The 23,248-nt window shown below is 40.1% G+C and overlaps 1 protein-coding gene and 1 long non-coding RNA gene across 2 annotated transcripts in view; both read right to left on the bottom strand.

Moving 5' to 3' along the window:
- Positions 1-8,001: 8,001 nt before the first annotated feature.
- Positions 8,002-13,553, bottom strand: LOC309370175. The gene is made up of 3 exons (XR_014168463.1): positions 11,071-13,553; positions 9,492-9,563; positions 8,002-8,149 (listed from the first exon to the last, which is right to left on the bottom strand). It is a non-coding gene; the product is annotated as an uncharacterized lncRNA (long non-coding RNA).
- A 3,317-nt stretch (positions 13,554-16,870) lies between these two features.
- BTAF1 (B-TFIID TATA-box binding protein associated factor 1) overlaps positions 16,871-23,248 on the bottom strand; it is a 40,385-nt gene continuing 34,007 nt past the window's right edge. The window contains exons 33-38 of the mRNA XM_081911619.1: positions 22,821-22,946; positions 22,177-22,329; positions 20,691-20,902; positions 19,673-19,832; positions 18,821-18,991; positions 16,871-18,481 (exon numbers count right to left, since the gene is read on the bottom strand). Coding sequence (XP_081767745.1) covers positions 18,332-18,481; positions 18,821-18,991; positions 19,673-19,832; positions 20,691-20,902; positions 22,177-22,329; positions 22,821-22,946 — 972 coding nt within the window. The 3' untranslated portion in view covers positions 16,871-18,331. The remainder of the gene's footprint in view (positions 18,482-18,820; positions 18,992-19,672; positions 19,833-20,690; positions 20,903-22,176; positions 22,330-22,820; positions 22,947-23,248) is intronic.

Here is a 23,248-nt window from a genome sequence, read left to right as displayed (position 1 = left end):
TGGACATTTTTTTAGCATGTATTCTGGGCGTGCAAGACAAACACATAAGCACACATTAGTGTGCAAACTATAAGAAAGTGAGGACGTGTACACTATTCTTCTGCATTTTTTTGTGAGTTCCCTTCTCCACCCCACCCCCTGGGAGTTCTGGGGACAGTCTGACTGGATCTGGCACCGCATAGTAGATTTAAATGTTACGGATTTTGTGTGTTGTGATGGCCTTGTTAATGTCTAACTTTGTACGTTTTTCTTTCAATGTTTAGTTGCAATTACTGGCTCTGAAAGAAACTTTGTGTTTAGAAAAATAGTTTTTTACTGGTTTAAAAACAAAACAAAACCATTCGTAGTATCCCTTCACGTTTTCTTCTGGGCATTTTTGTGATATTGCTTTATCCAGCCCAGCTGTCTTTTTTCTTCTGTTTGGGGTTTTCTTTTCTTTTCATCTATACAAGATTTGTTATGCACTACTTTTTGTATCTAGACAGTTTTCAATAGTTGGCAGATTATTCTTTTTTAAAAGAAAAAGGCATGCTTTCTGACTGACATGATCTTTTGCAATACCTCAATTTTGAAATATAGGAAAGAAAATATTTTCTAAGTAAGTTTATTCAGAAAAAAATATATATTAATTTAATTCTGCGAGGAAATGATTTAACAGATGGGTAACTTTATTTTTTTCATGCTTATTTGCGTTTTTGAAAATGAAGAAGTTAGAGCTTTATAACTGTAATATTGAAGATCATAGCTAATCTACAGAAGTCTACCTAATTATGTGAAACAATAATACACAGTTTTGAAGAAATATCCCTCTCTCATTGTACAAACACCCCGGAAAGAAAGGAGGGAAAGAACGAGAAAAAGAGATGCTGGAAGTTATATAAGTAATAACAAGAAAACAAAAACACAGCAACGAAAGGTGTAAAAAAACCTGCATTTGGTGCTGGAAGTTGTGAATAGAAGGTGAAAAAATATTTTTCCCTTAATTTGTATATTTATAATCAAGCAATTATGCACGACTGACCAGAATTGTGAGAGTTCTTCTGTTTGTATTTTTTTAAAGATACTTTTTTAGTTTATTAAATTATAACATGGTCCCTTTTTGTTTTGTAAATGAATGTGCCCCCTAAGTTGTTAATATGTTATATTATTATGAGAGGGTCCTTCAAGAAAAGAAGTTATTTTTTAAAATAAGGTGTTCTGAACTGCAACTTGACTAAGAAGTCCCTGGGTACAACAGGTCCTCTTGTGGCCTTCTCTTGATGTGAGACTTGAACTAGTCGATTTTTTTTGAAGGCAACTTAACCTCGACTATTTGTTGTTATGTGCAATACTGTTTGTACTGTTTGTATAAAAAAAAGAAAAAAAGAAAAGAAAAAAGGCATAAATCTTTATTGCAGATTTATTTTCATTGCAAACTTTAGACATTGTGATTCACTAAGATCATTTTTCTACTGTCAAATATGTACCTTTTCTTCATGCTGGTATTTTTTCAATAGTAATGTAGCCTTTGTACTGAGACAAATTTTCATTGTTATTTTTAGAAAGATTTTTTGCTAAGAGAAATTTAAACATTGACATATTTTTCATTTTTATTTCAGATTTTCTTTAAGGAGTGCTTTCTCAACCATTAATATAGTTGTTTCTGGGAGAGACTTTCATATCTGGTCAATGTCATTAATATTATTTTGTATTTTTACTTGGAATAAATTAATTTTATGATGCTAATTCTTTAAAAGTTTATTTTTTTCATTTTCAGTTATTTTTGAAGCTAAGAAAAAACCTTTGTAATATTGTTACTAAAAGTGTCTAGTTTTTTGAAATGCAAAGCTTTATGTATTAACTCGCTGTTGTGGTTTACAATGGTGTGAAAATGGTTGGATATGTAAAATGATTGAAAAACTGTAATGAATAATTGGGCAATAAAATTACAGAATGAAGCAGGAAAATGATGTGATATTTTTGAGAAGCCTTTTTTTCCCTTTGTCAGAATGATTTAGGAAGATATTAGGGATGTCACAGTACCAGTTCGCTGCCTAGATTTATACAACACCAATGCTGATAAAACACTATTGCTGTTGTAATTAACTCCAATCTACAAAAATAACAGGCTTACAGCCATGGCTGTTTAGTGTAATGCAAATATGCCCCCCCCCAATTAGCATAGGCCCAGTCAGCATTCCTGCAAGTGCCGAAAAAACAAATGGAGACTACACAGCATTAATGCTCGGTCAATTCCCTGCCCGTCCCCCCCATCCCCAGCCAATACTCTTTATGGTCTCTTTTGGACTGTTATTTTAAATCTCTCCCAACATGCTTCAGTGTGATCTGCCATTATCTTATTTATTCCACTCGCCCCTCATGCTGCATTATTCATGCACTTCTTTAAGTGGCAACCCAGAACAAATGGAGGAAGTTGTATAGTATCTGCATAATGTTACAGTGCAATTACCATACAGTGTAATTTATGACATAGTTAGTGCTAAGTAATGCATGTGTAGCAACCGTTATTACTATATATCTGAGCACTTTTTTGAGCTTCTTGTATATTTATCCCTTTGTGTTGGCCCTTTAAAAAAATAAAAATATCACAAGTGCAACGTCTGTTGCTGCTATCAAAACACTGCTTCACTTTATGTAGTTCATCACCACCACCCTTTGCCTATCTAATCCTTACCTTTTTGCTGTTATCCTGGCAGATTTTTTTGTGCCGATGCTAGAGGTACTATTATCCACCCCTTCCGATCCTGCAAACCAAACTGGTGTTATATAAACAGAACATCCAATGGCCATCCCTAGATAGATCAGTTGCCAGATTTGATCTATTCTCACGCTGGCTTCTACCTAAGGGGGGTAATTTATTGATCTCTTGTAGAAATGTCTAGAGTTGGCCCATTGTGTCCTTTTTGTAAGAAATGTATAGGAAAAAAATAAAATAGTGAGTAAAATTTAGACTCTATAATTAGGTACTACTACTGGTTGGGATGTACACAAATTGTGCAAGTAAAATAGAAGTGGAGGAGAAATTTCTAAATTTCCTGCAAAGTGGTACAAAGTGTGTTCTTAGATTCTGCCTACACACTTGCCTTTTAGGAAGGCAGGGGCTAAAAGACAATTGTATTACAAATATGCAGTCAGCAAATAAACTTTGCTGATTTCATGATCTTTGTTAGAGTAGTACAAAAAGTATAGTGCTTTACTGGGGGAAATCCCCCATGTTAATATTTCAGTATTGTGACATCTCTATTTGCAAGATATGAGTGAAAGATTAGTCACAGATTTGTAAAACAAATAATAAAAAAGTCTTTTGTTAAACCTGGCTTGTATGTAGTTGCTTTTTACACCAGTTTGTATAATGTCAGCTTAACCTTTTTTTTAACCAGAAAACTTTTCTTCTCAATCTCTGCTGTTGTAGTGTTTCTGTCTTACCACAGAGTATTTTATATTCATGCTGATGGTTTGCTCCATACCCCAAAAGGGTAGCAGATCAGGAGCTTGTTATGTCATTCTGCACATTTTAAATTTACCTAATAATAACGTTTAGCAACAAATAGAAATCCAGGGTGCTAATACGGGATAATCATTTCTGCTATTTATTTTTTTCTGGATGTAGCTCTGTTTGGGTATAAAGTATTAGGTATTTGTAATTTTGCTGTCAAAATAATGGACATAACTTTTAGAGTGTTCACAGCTAAAATCTCTGTACTTGTTTTTTCAACTAACTAATTTTAAATGTACCATATCTTTTACTACATGTTCTCTTAGACTGGTTTTGCTAGTAACCCTAAAAGGCTTTTACCTTTTTTTGGCTTGGACTAATGCTTTGTATGGAACTGCAGTACTGTGACTAAACATGGAGCTCAATGCTGCTATTGCTTACAACTGCTTCAACTTTGTAGTTTGGACAATTTTTTTTTCTGTAATAACTTATTAAATCTAGTTGTATGAAGTACTGACACTTGTCATCCTTTGCACATTTAACAGAAAGCCATGGGAAAACCCTTCCTACACATTTTGCGCTTTAACAACACGCATGCACATTCTCTTGCCCCCTTGTTCTGTTAGTCGATTGTCTGCTTAATACGAAATGTCAATGTTTCAGGTTAATCAGTTAAACACATACACCTAATAAAGTCCTTTTGTTTGTTCAATTAGTTTAATAGAAGTCTTATGAAAAAGGTGGAGGCAAGCAATCATTTACAAAATGGGAACTTGCCCTTCATACGTGTAGCACATGGTAGCCACTTCTTTAATCCTGCTAAAGCCATAATGCCAGTTTTACTATATAGTAAGCCCAAACCCGTGCAGGGGTTATGTTCCAGGGTTTATGCCGAAAGCCAAAATTGTGTACAGTGGTACCTTGGGTTAAGTACTTAATTTGTTCCGGAGGTGCGTTCTTACATAACCTGAAACTGTTCTTAACCAGAAGCACCACTTTAGCTAATGGGGCCTCGCTGCTGCTGCGCCGCCGGAGCACGATTGCTGTTCTCATCCTGAAGCAAAGTTCTTAACCTGAAGCACTATTTCTGGGTTAGCGGAGTCTGTAACCTGAAGCGTATGTAACCCGAGGTAACACTGTATAGCCAAAACACATTGGATAGCAATAGTGTGCATTGAGGCCTTTCATGATGCTTTGGATTCATGTGGGAAGTTTGCCCACATGTTGTGAACTTTCACATGGAATCCCTCCTGAACCAGAAGCATTCATCTGCTGCTCTCACATGAGGGATGGGGGTAGGCATTAGGTGAGACTTATTTGTTAAGCTAACACAGCTGTGAAGTGGCATGGAAGACGCCTATAATTTTAAGTAGTGGCTGGGAGGGGGCTGCTCCCCCTGCCTGCTGCTGGTCCTCGGCACCGTCTCACCCTTCTCCTCAGCTGCCTTTTTGTCATGTAGCAAATACACCTAGAATCCCGGATGGTGGTTAAGTGATTGTTGGGAAAAGTTGGCTCATAATTGGCAGTCTGCTGCTTCTTTTTTTAAAGCATGGAGCTGTGCTTTATCTCTCATGACTAAAAAGGATTGAGACATCCAGTTAAACAAGCAACACAGGTCAACGTCAATTACATTCTAAAGGAGAATATGTGAATGCTAATTAATGACCCAGCAAATGTCTTAATAGAAGCAATAACTGAAAGTTCTCTTCTCAAACGGTGCTTCCTAAGAGCCGAACAATATATGATGCGGACAATCCACAGTAAGTTCTGCTTCAAAGCACCACCACTGATTTGATTGGGAATGTAGCACTAGAGTCAGGCCTACCCCTCCCACCCACAACACATCACACAGCAACAAGAAGTTGGGAGCACTGGTTAGTTCATACATCTCAAACCTGCTTCAGGTTCACTTCTCTTTTAATTGGAGCTACTTGCCCGTTTTCCCAAAGCTAGCTAATTTTGTGGCCATATCTTGAGTTAGAGAATCTCATTGTTTCAGTTGCTTTGTGTAACATATGATTATTTCTTATCTTCCTGAACCTGCTATCAGCTGCCTTCAGTGGATAAACCCAAGTTCTGGCACGAGGATGCAATCTCTCACTGCAGTTTATGATTTTATAAATTCACAAAGCACAGCTCTTTAGCCTTTCGTTGTACAAAAGGTCCACCAACCTTTGATAATTGTAAACGGCAATTGCTCTTTTCTGTGTATTTCCCAGCTGTAACATGCTCCTTTTCAGCCAAGATGGCCAGAGCTGTGTGCTGTATTTCATATCTAGCTGAAATTTGTCCCCCAACTCCCCACACCAACTTCAACAGCACACTCTCTGTGCTCAAGCTCACTGATCCAAAAGTGGCTCTGCTCACAGCCACTTTTGAAAGCTGGAATTCCTTGCACTTGTTTACATCACTTTACATTCACATTAATGTTGTTAAGTTGCTTTGTCATCCCATCACTCCTTTTGGAGCCATTCCACATGTTGTTTAGAATACAGGTAGGGAACATGTGGCCCTACAAATGCTGCTGGACTACAATTCCCATCATCCATGACTGTTGGCCAGGTGGATGGAAGCTGATGGGACTTGGTGTCCAACAACAACCTAGAGGATCTCAGGGTCCCCTACTCCATGCTTGACACCAGATTGCTTCTTGTAAATTACCATATTTTTTGCTCTATAAGACTCACTTTTTCCTCCTAAAAAGTAAGGGAAAATGTGTGTGCGTCTTATGGAGTGAATGCAGGCTGCACAGCTATCCCAGAAGCCAGAACAGCAAGAGGGATTGCTGCTTTCACTGCAGTGATCCCTCTTGCTGTTCTGGCTTCTGAGATTCAGAATATTTTTTTTCTTGTTTTCCTCCTGCAAAAAGTAGGTGTGTCTTGTGGTCTGGTGCGTCTTATAGAGCCAAAAATACGGTAATTAGCAATCCTGATCCAGGGGAGTCTAGAGCTTGCATTTGTCACTATGAAGGAAAGTACATGTATTCTACCCCCATCCACAAAAAGGTATATCTTACCCCATCACTGCTAAATTTATATTGCAAAGTTGAACATCAGAGAGATTAGGATGTTGCAGTGCCAAGTGCAGCAAGTTTTGGCGTCTCTCCTTGCTTTAGCCTGCTTCCCAATCCTGCTTTAGCTGTAGCAGTAATACACACTCTCTCTATGTCTCCATTACCACATCTAAAGCAGCCTCTTAGGCTGCCTATAAATTTGGATTGTGACATGAATGCCAAGATTCAGCCAAGCTCTTTCTAGAACAGTCCAAGATCTCTTAACAGCTTGCGTGGCAACTTGCCAGGGGGAAGTGGAAAAGCAGGCAGACACTGTAAACCCTGCTTTGTCAGCAACAGGACAGCAAGTGTGCATAAAAGCTGACTAATGCTAATTCTCCAGCAGTGGGGGAAAAAGAGCCCCACTAGAACACTCTAGTGCAATAAACCAACCAGCTTCTGGGACTCTTTACGGAGGGGTGGGGGTGGCAAAAGTCTGATGGCCAAACTACACATGATAATCAAATGTGTTTTTTTGAATTTAATGTGCAAAAATCCATGTGACAGAATGGCTGCTAATGAACAGGATTGCATCTGTTGCAAAGGGAAAACTCAAGCCATTCCTTCCCTGCTGGGGTCAAGAGGGAAATTCCCCTCTTCTGAAGTTGTTTTTTGCTTTGGGGGAAGATCTGCACCACCAACACCCTGTCCCCGCTTTGCACCAGTGAGGGATTTCCTCCTGCTGCAAATACTAAACATAACAGCTTGCTCTTACAGCTATATGTTGAGGATTGTAGACTTCTATATGAATGATGCCTTGGTTACTAGAATGCAACAGACAGTGAATTCTCAAATAATGCTCTAAAGAACAGCCTGAAAATAAGTTCATGCAGGAAATATGTACAAGCATTTCACTGTCATAAAAATATACACCAGTTACTCAATGCTGACAGCGTCCTATCCCTAAAGAAGAGAAACGGTCTCCTGTGTGATTTGGATAACCCCTTTAAACCATGACCTATGTTTTAGGATGATATCACCATTGTTTTAAACCATGATCTATGTTTTAGGCGATATCACCATTGATATCCTTGATTAATTTATGAGCAGAGGGCGGTGTATAGGTTACAAATTTATTGTAATGTATGATGGTGGTTTTTGCTTTTGTTTTGCTTCGGTTACTGTTACCTTCTGTAAGTTTTGGCGATTTTAAATTTGGAGGTTTAAGTATAATATGTTGGTATGGGAAACTGTCGTGTAACGGGCCAATGGCCGTAATAAAGATCAATCCAATCAATGCTGACAGCTGTCTTACAATGGGGCATTTATAATTTGCTAGCTGTGAAACTGACATTGACGTGCTCCTGTAAATATTCAGTTTGGTGTTATTATGAAATAATAATGGTAGACTCTGTCAATTTTATTTGCTTCTATAGTGATATTAAAATATAACTTGTAAGCTTGAAATACATAAGCTTTATTTGTTTGTTTGGTATGTTCTAACTTTGCACATGCTGCATGCTTCTACAATTCTGGTTGACAATATTTCCCATGAACACTCATGCCATTGTTGTAATTCACACTTCTACTGATTCTTTAGTTTCCATGAAGTTATAATGGAGAACTGGCAATGTTTCATTTATTTTATTTTACTCTGCTTTCTGGTACCCTCAGAATGGTTTTATAATAAACTGCACCATATGTAGCGGCAGATATAAATACTATAAAATTAAAATTTGAGAGGAAACCGGGATCAATAAAAACAGCATTAAAGCCCCAAACAATGTAAACCATAAGGTTGTGAAATTCCACTTTGTACCTCTATTTTTTTGAACAAAAAATGGTAGAAATTCATAGAAAATATTAAGTCCATGACAAGTGATGCTATACAGAGAGAAACCACCACTATGACAACAACAGAGCTCACCTGGGTATCCTGATAAGCAGAGGTAGCTGGTGCCCAGTGGGAGCTATAGGCAGAGCCAACTTACTCAAATTTTGTCCCCATCCTCCTGCTGAGTTCTACAATGGCAAAACTGAAGCTAAGAAGGAAGAAGTTGATAGGGTCCCCTCCTGGGTGGGATGATAGCAAAAAGGCAGGCAGTTGGGAGGTGGTTGAGATCAGACTGATGTTGGCAGGGCCTTAATGGGTCCTGCTCCATGGCTAGTCAGGGTGAAACTGCTCGCCCAACATGCAAAAGCTACCCTTCACTCTCCATCAGTTTGGGAAAGAAAGAAACAGCATCTTAAACTGCTTTGAGGTTTTATTACAATCAAGCTGTATATAAATGTTGTGAAAGAAATATCCAGGGAACTAAAGCTAATGAATGGTCTTGCTGTGTTAGATGACACTGATAAAGCAGTGGATTGACACTCCTGAGAAGGTCAGTATGTGTCATCATGCATGTTTGTGTTTTCTTCAACATCAGCCTCAGCAGGTCTGCGGTGTGCAACAGAAGAAACTGCATGCCTGGCAGAATTACTAAGGCCAGATGTTTTATAATCCAGTTAATACTGTCCTGGTTGTAGAAGATAGTTAACTTGGTTGCTTCAAAGAACATTCAATTTTACTAGGCTAATTTGTAGTTAGAATAAGCACAAACCATTGGCTTCTATGCTATATCCAGATCATTATCACTGTATATTTAGCTTATGTATGAAACCTGCTTGTGAGTTATTAATTTATTCACTTTTTTATCCCAATATTCAGCAACTTGAACCCTCGGGGTGATTTGAAGCACAAAAAATATAAACAAAGCACAAATAGAACACCTGCTAACAAATACACCATTAAAACAGCAGGACCCAAAAATCCCCTGTAAAACACAGGAATTGTATAAAAACCCAAGTTCAGCTGTTATCTCCAGAAGCCTGCTGGAAAAAGAAAAGATCACAACAGAGCAGGCCTGAAGAAATTCCCTAGGCAGAGCATTGCAAAGAACTGGAGCCAGCACTGAAAAGGCCTTTCCCCCCATATGCCAGCCCATGAAGCTCAAATCAGGCTAGCATCTTACGTACCATATCCAGTGCTATTACTCTAGAAAAATAGGTGCCAGAACTCACCATGAACACCTCCTGTGTTCTCTTATAATGGCAATGTCTCCCACCTGGGAACTGAGTTCCGGCAAGTTCCGGCTGAGAAAAAAAAGCCCTCATTATATCTCTACAAAAGAAGCCCAAGGGCCTAATGCCTCCCCAAATAGCGCAGTGAGGACTGAGCCTGCTCAGTGACCATAGAATGCTAAATGTCCATTGGGAATGAGAGCTGGCCTCCCTCACAAGGCAGTTGTGGTAAAGGACATTGCAGAAGGGAAGTCGAATGGCATACCTTGAGAGACAGCATGGCTGCCTGAAATACTGAACATTTTGTATGGCAGACTACATACCTTAGAAGATTCTGAAGTCCTGGGCCGGCTCAATACATTTTGCTGCTCAAGACACAACAGAAAATGGCACCCCCTGCCACCCTCCCCTCCACCCACCAATTCCCCCCCCTCTCCCCTGCTGCTGCTGCTACCTGAGGTAACTGGAAGTGACCCTAGAGAAGCCCTTGCACACTGAAGGCGTGTGGGGAAGGAGGCTGGCGAGGAGCAGCTGGCGGCAGCAGTGGCTCTGCTCTTCTGAGGCAGCGGCTGAGGGCAGCAAGCACTGCCCTGCTTCCAGCTGTTCCTGCCCTGCCACCTGAGGCGACAGCCGTTGAGGCTAATGGCCCACCTGATGCCAATATGCAGACGGTGTAGTTGACTCCCAGAATCTGTAACAGAACCTGCACTTTGAGGAGCTCTGTCTTCCTGAGGGACAGAATAGCCGCCACTTATTAAACGAGCAAGATAAGCTTATCGTGGGCCTTGACTTTGGTGTACAAGTGGCTCTATATAAATGGTATGGCACCCTTCTTCCACAATAGGAACCTCCGCCCTCCAAAGCTAGCAGGAAAGCACATCCCTGTGCTGCTTTGCGCAGATGACACAGCTATCCTCTCGAGAACTCCTATAGGCCTTGAAAGAACCATGGAAACACTGGCAGCATACTGCAAGGAGACCAAATGAGAACTAAATGATCAGAAAACCAAAATTATGGTTTTTGCCAAAAGGCCCAAACCTTGCTCTTGGTAGGTACATCAATGGCTGTAGATTGAGCAGGTCACCTGCTTCATATATTTGAGTATAACCCTTCACTCTTTGGGAGGTAGAAAAGCCCAAGGGGATTATGTTGCAGGGAATGCCAAGAGAAGCTGTAAATGCAATACTCAGGCACCTAAGGACTGAAGGTGGACAATATATACCTGCAGCCCTCAAACTGTTTGAGGCCAAATCCATTGTGCAGTTTGTATATGGGGCCCAATTAGGCCCCATTGCCAATTGTGAACTGTTAGAACTGGTAGAATCTAAATTCTTAAGATCAGCCCTGCAAGTGCCTAAACACGTCAATTATTATTATTATTATTATTATTATTATTATTATTATTATTATTATTAATACCCCACCCATCTGGCTGGGTTTCCCCAGCCACTCTGGGCGGCTTCCAACAAAATATTAAAATACAGTGGGTCTGTTAAACATTAAAAGCTTCCCTAAACACGTATGCTACCATACATATTGAAACTGGATTTGTAAGAATTGCGGCTAGAATATGGCTCACCACACTAAATTACTGGCCGAGACTATCCTTCCTTCCTCCCGCATGGCCTTGCTCCCTTAACTTTCAAGGATGGCTTCCAAATGACATGGAAACATGCAGTGCTAAACATAATAACAACTCTAGGCTTCACCCCGCAGATCCTACTCAACATGGGGTATGAACAAGCCAAAAAAAAAAAACAATGTCAAACAGTGTGTGGAAGATACTGAACGCCAAGCAGATCTAGCCAGGTCCCTGAAATTTTTAATCGGTGAAACCAGAAGACACCTCACCTCCCAGATGCCATATATGACGAACCTTGAAATTCCAAAACAGTGAAGGGCTTCTGCTCTGGCCCGCTGCCAGGCCCTCCCTTCAGCCATCCAGGAAAGCCACTTTAGGAAGACACTGTATGAGGAGAGGAAAGGCCCGTGTGGCCTGTCTTTTTTCACTGTCAATACTATACAGATATACAAGCTAGGTTAATCTTGCCTATATTACACAAATCCCCAGGTTGCACAGAACAACTTTATACCTCCCTGCCACTTCAAGATGAAAACCCAGATGTTACATACTCAGTTGCTAGATTCTGTGCTGCTATGATGGATACTCATCAAAGGATGGTTTGTGCCACAAACTAGGCCCAAAATGCAAGGCCGGTGCTCCTTCACGCTCCCCCTCCCTTATTGTCACTTATAACTGTCCCTGTTTCTATCTTTTTAAGTATGCATGATATAATCACCTTTCAATTACAGTGGTACCTCGGGTTAAGAGCTTAATTCGTTCCGGAGGTCCGTTCTTAACCTGAAACTGTTCTTAACCTGAAGCACCACTTTAGCTAATGGGGCCTCCCGCTGCTGCTGTGCCACCGGAGCACAATTTCTGTTCTCATCCTGAAGCAAAGTTCTTAACCTGAAGCAGTAGTTCTGGGTTAGCAGAGTCTGTAACCTGAAGCATATGTAAGCCGAGGTACCACTGTACTAGTTTTTATTCCTTACCTGTTTTAAGTCTTATCTGTATGTTTTATCTTATGCTGTTCTGTGAGCGAAATGAAGTTTGATACTGACACAGGAGCTCAAGTTCCCTGATATGTCGTCCTCCACACTTCAGTTCAAATTAATTATATACAATTTTATTGCCTCTTGTTTAGTCAGCCCATCTTTCTTTCTCCTGCCCAAGCTTTGAGATGGCTACTGAACACTGCTAAGCTTTATCCCAATGGCATCAGCTGTTGCCTCAACTCATTTCCGATTTCAACACTTTGATGCCAGGAAAAGCACCCTGCCTGGCGGCTTCAGGTTGCCTCCAGCTGCATTCCAGTGAATTCAAACAGCTTTTGTAAACTTAATTAGGGGCTGAGCAGTTTCAGCACAACTCTCGAGCAATAAGCTCCCCTTCTGTCTCTCTCATGCCAATACTGTTCCTATCTGGCACTGCTGCTGAGAAGTAATTGAAATGGAAAATCTCTTTAAGCTCATCAAAATACCTGCCAAGTAAGATGTAAAAAACATCTTCCCACCTGTGCTGCTAGGATAGACCTGTACATTGTCAGTCCCGCAGGTGGATTAGAATACCTGCAGCTGGCAACTCTTGCTCATGCTGGTGTACAAACTTCTAAGGCCTGCACAAGCCTATGAAAAACAGCCACGGGGGAGAAATACCAGCCTTGTTCCTTCTTCCCTTGAACAGAGGAGTGGTGCAAGGGAGCCTAACTTCGTTTACCTGCAGCAGCCAGATAGGCAACCACCAACTAATACTTCCTTGGGGCATAAATTAAATAAATTTAAACCTGCAGCTAGAGATCACAGAGGAGGATGGGGCATTGTTACCATGGCAACCCACTCACCTTGACCCTCTTGAGTCATGATGTCCCTTCACATCTTTGAAGCAGCTACTGTTCTGTCTGCAAGTTTGCTGAATCATCTCTCCATTTCTCTCACCGATCAGATTATTCGTTATTCAGCAACAATTCTAAAGGTCCTTTTAAGTACAATAGAAAACCCAGACCGCCCACGTTCAGCGATGTCCACAGCACAATATTAGTGTGGACAGGGGAAGCAGAGTTAACGGAATGGTTTAAGCTAAGATTCTAACTACTTACTTCTAGGCAAGCTTATAAAGGGTTCCCTCAAATTAAAAAACGAGAGGTCTTCAAAATGATTTGCGTGCCCTCCTTGCATTACAAGATGATTTTCCAAGTTTCAAACTTATTGTACTGTTGTCACTGGCAGCAGCTCTCCAGAATTTCAGACAGAGGGCATTCCTAGCCCTACCTGGGGATTTGAACCTGGGACATTTTGCATGCATACAGCCATGGAGCTATGGCATTTGCCTGTAAGATCATGTAAAAGCAGTTGACTTTGGCTCTAGAAAGCTGCCAGGTGATCTGCTTTCTTTTCCTCCAAGTTTCTACCACCTAACCTGCAGAGCTGCTGCTGGCAGAATGAAATGTTGGACTTGCACCAACAGGCAGCTGTGTAAAACAAATCAAGCCCAAGGAGAAAAAAGAGAAGGTAGGGAAGGATTCCTCATTTGCATAGTGCTTAGTAGGTTGCATGCACAAGGCCTAATCATCATGGGGCATTAATTAAGAGACTTTGCCACGGAGGAAAAATGAGGCTATAAACAGCTCCTCTGGCTGATGAAAAACCGAGGCCAAGATGATCACAGCAAATGTCATTGAGCGCCTTCAAAAGACCACCAGGGATATTAGTCTTGTAGGAAGACTTGAGCAGTTACCCGCTAAGGGGGAAGAAAACATTTCATTTGCCTCTGAAACAGCCACATTGGCCTGCAGTACTAAACAAATGACATCAAAAAGGAAATGAATTCAGATGTTGTGGTTGCTGCTGCTGCTGCTATTAAATTTGTATACTGCCCTATATCTGCAGGTCTCAGGATGGTTCAAAGGATAAAGTCAGAATATAAAACCACAAAATACATAAGCCAAACTGAGTTTTGATAATCACTACTGAGTTTCAGTTGTTGACAGTTCTTCAGTCTCTTACTGAGCCCAAACACTGGTTTGGCATTTCTACTGCCTCATTTGAACAAGATGAAAAATTAGGATTTATTTGGGGGCGGGCAGGGGGGATAATCTGCATATTTGAGGGCATCACATTCCAACACTCTTGACGAGTTCACTCAACAATTTCATGCAGGAATTAAATAGCGGTGGGATAATAGAAATTTAATGCCATGGAGCTAAGCAGTACCCTCAACACCACCTTTTGGCCATTCAAATACAAAATTCATGTCTGTAAATCACAACGTGGACAGCCTAAAGCCTCTGCAAAGTGACTCACTGGGTTACTATAGAAATAAAATTGCCAGGTTTAAGGTCTCATGGCATTTTAAAGCAGGTTGATGCAGAACTTTGCTAGAACTAGAGCTTAAACAATAGCCATCATTAATATTTACCTCACTCCCGTGGGTGTTGTAACAGGAGCACAGCAATGCCAATGACAACCAATGTACTAAAATAAGTGTAATGTATAAATAGCAACTGTGGGTTATCCAAGGCAGTTTGGTACCCCTTTTGGAAGTAGCCTACTATTTAATGGCATTTTTCTCTCAGAGCACATATATTTAAGGTATAATCAGGTAGTTTATGCTGTAAATCAGGCATAGGCAAACTCGGACCTCCAGATGTTTTGGGACTACAACCCCCATCATCCCTAGCTAACAGGACCAGTGGTCAGGGATAATGGGAGTTGTAGTCCCAAAACATCTGGAGGGCCGAGTTTGCCTATGCCTGCTGTAAATACTTGAAACTTAAATGCTGATCATGTACATATTTTACTGTGTTTGACTGGTTTACAAACCACCCAATTGACTAGTAAACTGTAATAAAGGCGATGAACTGATAAGTCAATGTTACTTAGGGATGCTGGAGGCATTTTATACATTTTATAGCTAGATGACACCTATAGCCTATTTTATTTTATGAGTGGGAAGCCTCTGCTTTCTAACTTTATGGTTTCCGTATTCCAGCATTTAATCCCACTTTCGCTTCTTGAATTAAGCCACGGTAGCTGCTGCTATGAGTGCCAATGTGCTTTTTTCTTCGCCCCATATCATAGCACCTTCCACAATGCTTCCTACCCATATTTTGTAGCTTCCAAAGGACTACATGCCCGTAAACATATCTTCCCATTTACCACATTAAGAGTGTGGTTTTATACATCCTTACGTGAATATGTCTGACTGAGCTCAATGAAATTTACTTCCGAACAGACACAGATGGGAACAATTTACAGTAATCCTTACAATGCAGAAAGTGACATCTAAACATCTTCCTAAAAAGGAGTCTAATCTTCCATACAGCAGCCCTAAAATAAACACACACAAACCTTTTCAGCTCCCTCCCAATATTCATACTGATTCTTAGCAGAGCTCATTTTACAAGGTATGTAAACATTTTTAAGATCACAGGTATAATCCAGAGTTTAGATGTTCATTTTAGGGCTTAATGGTTTTTGGCTGACTATTCTTTTGTTAGGTAAATTGCTGATAAACTGAACATCAATAAGTCATCAGGGGCAATTGCTTAGCATCTAGAAGGAGATGGTCTCCTGGCAGTTTGGGATCTTTCGGTGTTTTTAAATGAATCAGATTTTGATGTGAATTGTATATGGGGGAAAGAGAAAACACAGAAAGCAGATTAAGTAGTTTGGAAGAAAACAGAAGAGAAGAAGTCAAGTGTTTCAAGCTGGAGTTAGCTGAAAATGGAGGAATAGCTCAAGATGCTCTTTGAGGACCTGCTTGAGAAGACTGCCTGCCTGCTTGCTTCCACTTATGCACCACTTGTATATTTTACTACAAAATTGCTTATACTTCCAGATTAAAAGCACACACACCTAAATCTGGTGGTTCTGCATCTGACTGTTTGGGCCAGAGGGACAGCACACAGCAGCATGAACACAGCAGCAAACTCATTTCCTTGTTTTGAACACATTTAGCTACTGAAACTGAGTTAACCCCTCTACAAACCGCCATGATGTATTCCAAATATGGGAAGAGCTCACACATCTCTTTGTAGAGAAGTGATCTCCCATTGAACGTTAATGATCTATACACATACAAGAAGCACAGCCCACTTACAATTCACGACCAGGGACCAACACAAGTTACCTAGTTAACATCAAAAAAATGCAGGCAGTGTTTATTGATTCTATAAATAGCCAGGGCTGCCTACAATGGCTGCCAGCAACTATAAAGGATGGTGACAAGGAGCATAACCAAATAAGCTCATCATTTCTAAATACACTGCAGAGGATAAGCTCTTGCTGAAAGGTGGCAAAAGAGGTTAGTAGCAGCATGTATGTGAGACAGGGGGGTGGGAGAGAGAGATGGTGTTTGACAACATTTCAGGGAGGTGAAAGAAGATAATTTGTATTGTCCTAAAATGTACAGTCTAAATAAAACCTAAAGAGTAGACCTAAATTTGTGCACACATATTCTAGTAGAAGCCAGACATTTATCTCAAAGTACATATGCATGCTTTATGCTGCCCAATTTCTTTATCAGGCATTTCCATAAGAAGCTGAATTAGCCTGCGAGGACAGACAGGAGGATACCAAGATCAGTCATTAAAATCCTCTGCTGAAATAGCAGTAGATAGATCAGTGTCATAGTGTGATTTTCCTCAGCCATTTAATAGAAAAACCAGATCACACAATCTTGTAAGTGTTCAGCGCCAGGAAACCAGCTGCCTTTCCCCCACAAAACATTCATCCAGAGAAAATGCCAATTTTATTTTATTTTTTCCATGCAGCTGTCAGGTTTATGACCAAATATACAGAAAGAACTACATGAGATATATAACGGGATGATTAATGCCAGTTTGGCTTTTTTATTTTTTACGGAATGCTAGTTTAATGTTACAGTATGGCAGTTCATATATCTACTGAAATCTGACACACGTCCATTCATATGCAAGTGCTGCAAAATGACCTTGCTCTGTAAGTCAACATTTAAAACCATCTCTCTAAGTTGTTGAAATCTCATGGCTATTCAAGCTCCGATGCAGAATTGCACAGCAAGCGCCAACCCTAGATATGACAACTAAACATATATTTCATGTATGCATTCTGACAGCTTATGTAGGTTTGCCTTTAATATATTTAGAAAACCGTGTCCACGTTTGGTACAGACATGCACATCTATGCACAGACATATGTCACTACTGACTCCCTTTTAGAAGACACTTTTTTAAAAAAAATGTACAACTATTGTTATTCTTACTCTGTTATTAAAGCTTCCTAAAATTTGTTACATGATTTCAGCTTGTAAATACTTCTTCCCCTCTGATGCCCTGAAGGCATTTCTAAATAGACTACCTCTCTGGACCTCAAAGCTTCTTCCCTCTTTCACTTAAGAGGTTCATGCATTAGAGAGTCTTTCTAGCATGGAACCTCAATTTTATAAGATCTACTGCTAGAAAAACTCTGTTTATATATTTGCTCTTTTGGTTAAAAAAAAATAGGATTGAAGTCTACTTCATACAATTGCTTTCTTAACTGGGCTATGTTCTAGCCACACATATATACATATAGATATGTACACACACAAACTTTAAAAATGGCACCCTCTAAACAGGATGTGGAAATGGCCTAAAATAAGCCATTACCTGCAATTCCTATGAAAAAGTCAACTGCTCTCAAAATGTCAGAAGACTGAAGAGCACCACATACTTAAATATAAAGTTGAGAACTTTAATACTTGAAGTTTCATTTAATTCCCTAATATTCTTCCAGAGTGATAGGCTTCGCCATTATTCTACCAATGTATATATCCTGAAGAGATCTAAACCTCATTCTAACTTGTTAGACTAAACATTCTTAAAGTATACTATGAAAGTTAGCTAAAGTGAGGTTTAAAAGAACAAACTAGTTAAATACTCAAACACTCTGTACAAATTACTGCAGCTTGAGGGAAGAGGGAGCAACAGGCATATTTCAAAAGAGAAGTAACACTTATCAACATGTGCAAAACCTGTTAAGAGCTGTTTTATTTTTCTATCAAATAAGAATCTGTAGCTATTCTGGAAATTCAGAACTACCTTACAGTAAGTTTACATTTAGAGGTTTTGTATAATGCAAGTATTTAAGACTTTAACTATCCCAAAGTGACAAAGGCGGCTCTATTCAAAATGCCAGCCCTTTCTCATAATTTTTCCACAAGTATATTTACATGTTATGCTTGAAGTCCACTATAATTGCTTTAAGAGTTGCTGAATATCAGCTGAAAATGTCAACTAGCAACCACTGTATTAAAATGGTCATTTGAGTGAATGCATAAATTTTTCAAGACTATATTCGGTGTCATACTGTTCTTGATCCCACAGGTCTCCAAGATTCTCAAGAACGGACTTCATAGTTGTTTTTCCAGAAGCAGAAGGGGAAGCATCTGATTTTTCATTTTTTCCATCCTTGAAGGCATTTGGAAGGTGAAATGGAAGAAAAAGAGAAGAGAAGCACATTGAAATCTATGTATTTTAAGAGCCAGAAAGCATCTGCAAATACATAAACTAGTACTTAAAAGATCCAACAATCCTAAAGCAGTCTCTGCGAATTACAACACGATAGCAAGCAGAAGCAAGAGGGTACTTATCCTTTTCACATCAATGAAATGAAAGACTTACGGCATAAAGGGAGAATGGCTATAATTCCACGGCAAATCTTACCAAACATTGTTGACTAATCCAAAGCATTACAACTATGGTACCATTAGCCGCTTGCTTTCAGCTCACATGTGAGCTACTCTTTACCTTGTCGAGTGTGAAGAGGTCAAGCAGCTGATCTGTCCCCATGCTTTGTAGACTAGTATTCTCTTGACTAATCACTGTATTTGCAATATTCATTTTGAACTTCTGCAGACCCATTATTTTTTCTTCCAAGGTTCCCCTTGTAATCAGGCGATAAACATTAACAACTCGTTTCTGCAGGAGACAGTTAATATTCGTGAGCGTTCAAGAAACTACCACAGGGTAAAAGAAAATGTAGGGGAAGACACTCGATATACACACAATTACACCATAACAGAAAATAAAGGAATCAATAGAGGCCTTCATCACTGGAAGCAAATTTTTCACTGTATTTTCAGTCCAGGTTTTGTACAAGACAAAAATGTTCACAGCATAAGAGAACCCAAGCCTGGCTCAACGGTGGAGCAGAAAGAAAGGAAGCAGACCCCAATGAGAACCTTTGAAGGAGTATGGAATAAATTGCAATAAATTATGGAATACATAAATAGTATTTTTTCCTTCCTAGGTTAGTATTTTTTCTTCCTAGGATTTATCTTGGGTGTTAATGAGATCCCTTTCTCTGGTAAATAGCAAATATCTGTTTTTGGAGCAGGATGAAAAGTGAAGAAACATTTTTTTCAGGGGGAGGGGGAAGACTGCAGTAAAACAGAACTTTTTGCCTTGAATCTCTCTTTGCTAGCTAATGCTTTCAGCTCCACATCTCCATTATTTTAGAAAATGGTGGTTATAAACTGAAATCACAAACTCTGAAAGATGGGGACTATTTATGGAATTGGTTTAGGAAGCTTAAACCATTTTTGGATTTATTGAAATGGTTTTAATTTGCTTCCAAATCGGCAGCAATTTATGTTTTACCTGTCCAATACGATGTGCTCGGTCCATGGCTTGGAGGTCTTTCATTGGATTCCAGTCATGTTCAACAAATACCACTGTGTCAGCTCCAGTTAAATTAAGGCCGAGTCCACCAACGTGAGTGGTGAGTAAGAGGACATCTATGGAGGGATCATTATTAAACCTGTGAATGAAAAAAGCCAGTTTAGATTTATATGGTTGCACATGCAGAAAAAGCTTGAACCCACAATGGCAGGGCCACAATGGCGGGCTGAGCAGACAGAGTGCTGGTGGGGTGGAGGGACTGGAGAGAAAAGGAAAGAGACAGGTCAGAAACTGACGCTAGATTGTGTTAAAACCGTAACAACTTTATTGCTTGCACCTTCCAGAGACTTTGGTGTTGCATGGACAGAAATCACGGCTTCACTAGAAACTGCCCATCTGCTGACAGGCCACTTCTAGCTTAACTTGTGCTGTGAGGGAGAAGAGGCTAGAAAACCCAGCTTAAGGCAAGTCAACGGTATGAGCTACTTCTGAATACCTTCACCAACCTGGATCTGTAGATAGCGCCATCACCTCTAGATGGGACCATGGGAGCAGCCAATTTCTACTCATCCTAGTTACGGTCCCTGCCCAGTGCCAAAACCCATTGTGACTTAAGAGCAAAGAGTGCAAAATGTGAGTTCAAAGCAAAATAGTATGCTAAGAGGAAGGCAAACTCTTGTATGGCTTCCAGTCAGAAACCCAGGCAGAATTTCTGTCCATTAAGTTAACATCTGGTAAGCAAAATGTCATCTTGCAAAAGTAAGAGAGGGAAAAGTACCCACTGTTGCTGATAAGTTCACCTTAATGCCATTTTCATGTTTATGCTGGGCACCAAGGATGAGTGGTCCTCTCCTCTGCATCCAGCATAAAAGCAGGCCATTGGGGCCATTTGAGTTATGTATTCCAAGTGAACCATAGGATTTCATTTCCTTCAGCAACTGTGGGAGCTCTACATGCAAGAGCTACTCTGTTAGAATATATCTGACACTGGATTTACCTTGACACAATGGAATGCCTCTGACCAGCAGGTATGCTGCCATCCAGTCGCAGGTAAGTAACAGAGGGCAAGTGGGGCTTGAGAAGGTCGTGCTCAACTATATCCAGCATACTCTTGAGTTGACAGAAGATAAGGATCCTGTGTTGTGCAACTATGGCTTCTGTGCCACTTTCTGAGGAGCCTCCATTTCCCAAGCCACAATCTAGCAGCAGCTTAAAGACCAAATACAAAAGCATGCCGTTAGTCACTGAACTTAGCAGGCATATATTCTTCATTCAAAACGATTACACAGATTTTATCAATTGGGGGAGTCATCGTCACTCAAACAGGACAGTGCATGTTCCGCTTGCAGAATTCGGATGTTTAATCCCTGGCATTGCCATTTAAGAGACGGGTAGCAGGTGATGGCAAAGATCACTGCCAGAGAATCTGGACAGCTGCTGCCAGTGAGAAGAAAATACAGGACCAGCCAAATCTAACAATGGATGAGGCGCCTTCCTAGGTGTCATAATATCAAAACATGAAATCAATCAAGCTGCAAAGAAGTTAAAAATATCTTATTCTTAGACCCTCTGGAGGTGCACATGTACATGCCTTAGAAACAAGAGAACGGACACATCAGCTGCAGCACCATTTATTTCTCTTTTTTAAAGTAGTTATTGGTGAAATCTACTTCATACTAATGACCGAGTGCAAGTATTTTGGCATAAGCTTAGAAATGAGACACGAGTGACAAAGCAAGAGGCAAATGTGCTTTTCATAAAAGACGTTGATTCCAGGATTGCAACAAAACAAGAACAGAAATCATGCAAATATGTTCAGGATGATAGAATTTCTATTTCCTTAATGTGTTTTTTTTATAAACTGATCTATATTGAACACTTTTATCCTGCCTTGGTCAGAACACACCTGGAGCACTGGGCACCACAACTGAAGGAGGACAGGAACGTGTGCAGAGGAGGGCGACCAAGATGATCAAGGGTCTGGAAACCAAGTCTTATAAGGAATGGGTCGAGAGAACTGGCTATGTCTAGCCTAGTAAAGAGGAGACTGAGAGGAGATATGATAGCCGCCTTCAAATATCTAAAGGGCTGTCACATGGAGCAAGCTTGTTTTCTGCTGCTCCAGAAGCTAGGACCTGAAGCAATGGTTTCAATAACCATGACTAAACATCAGGAAGAACTTTCTGACAGCAAGAGCTGTTCGACAGTGGAACAAACTCCCACTAGAGGTGGTGGACTCTCCTTCCTTCCAGGGTCTTGAAGCAGAGGTTGGATGGCCATCTGTCATGTATGATTTAGTTGAGATTTCTGCATTGCAGGGGGTTGGACCAGATGACCCTCAGGGTCCCTGCCAACTACAATTCTATGAATTTTATAACTGATACCACAATTTCTTTCCCATCCCTTTGTTACATATAAAAAATGAATAGGCTTAAGAAGAACACTTTTCCTAAAACTAGATATGCAGCCAGGGTTTTCCTCACCTGTTTTAAAGCAGAGAGTTTAGGTGCATGCTGGATGTCTCGAAGGGAAGAATTCTCAACGGCAAGCTTTTCTGTAATCCTCTTGTGCTCTGGATGATGGGCAGTTAAAACTAATGCTGGATGGTTGCAGAGTTTCCTTAAATACTGCAATGCCTAAGAAAAAACCCCATGAAGGAAGCCATTAAACATGCATAACAACTTAATATATATTCAGATAAGGCACAAGATAGTATATTTCTCTTACTCGTTGAAATTTTGCCGAAGATTGGAGATAGATGCCATACTGACAGCTAACTAATGTTCATTGTTTAATCATAATCATTTGCAGAGGGCAGGAAAAAAATATGATTGACAAATTTGTCCCTGGAGCAATTACTTTACCCTGTATTTAAAAAATAATAATTTCTTTGCTTCCTGTGAATCTAAGAATACACCACACTCTATTTGTAAGTTATAACGTTTTATTTAATAAATTTTACATTTATATATCACCAAGCTTAAAATCTATTTTGGAAATTTAGAGGCAGCTCACAGCTTTGGTTCAATAATAACTACAGTGTTTAATCAAACAATCACCAGTTTCATAATAATTACTACTCTTATTAAATGTTTGTAAGGAAGATGTAACAAAATGAAATTTCAACCTGAAACACATGTCCTGTGGCTTTAAGTTTTGGTTTCTCAGTTTCTTCGACCAGTGACACTGCTGAAACAGTTTCTTCCACATCACATTTGGCACGAGACTTGGCAAAATCTTCATAAAGCTGAACCTATTAAGAAAGGAAGAAATTTATGCTTAATAGACTATTGTTCACTTCAAAATTACCTCACAAAGGGGTGTGTTCAACAGTAGCTATCTTTTTAAAGAGGGTGGTACTGTGGGCTAAACCACTGAGCCTCTTGGGCTTGCTGATCGGAAGGTTGGTGGTTTGAATCTGCGTGACAGGGTGAGCTCCCGTTGCTCTGTCCCAGCTCCTGCCAACATAGCAGTTTGAAAGCACACCAGTGCAAGGAGATAAATAGGTACTGGTGCAGCAGGAAGGTAAATGGTGTTTCTGTGCGCTCTGGCACT

Source organism: Podarcis melisellensis, assembly GCF_964234715.1.
Source record: "Podarcis melisellensis genome assembly, chromosome: 5".
NCBI lineage: Eukaryota > Metazoa > Chordata > Lepidosauria > Squamata > Lacertidae > Podarcis > Podarcis melisellensis.
Note: the sequence above shows the minus strand (reverse complement) of the source record. Positions and strands in the feature narration are given on the sequence as shown.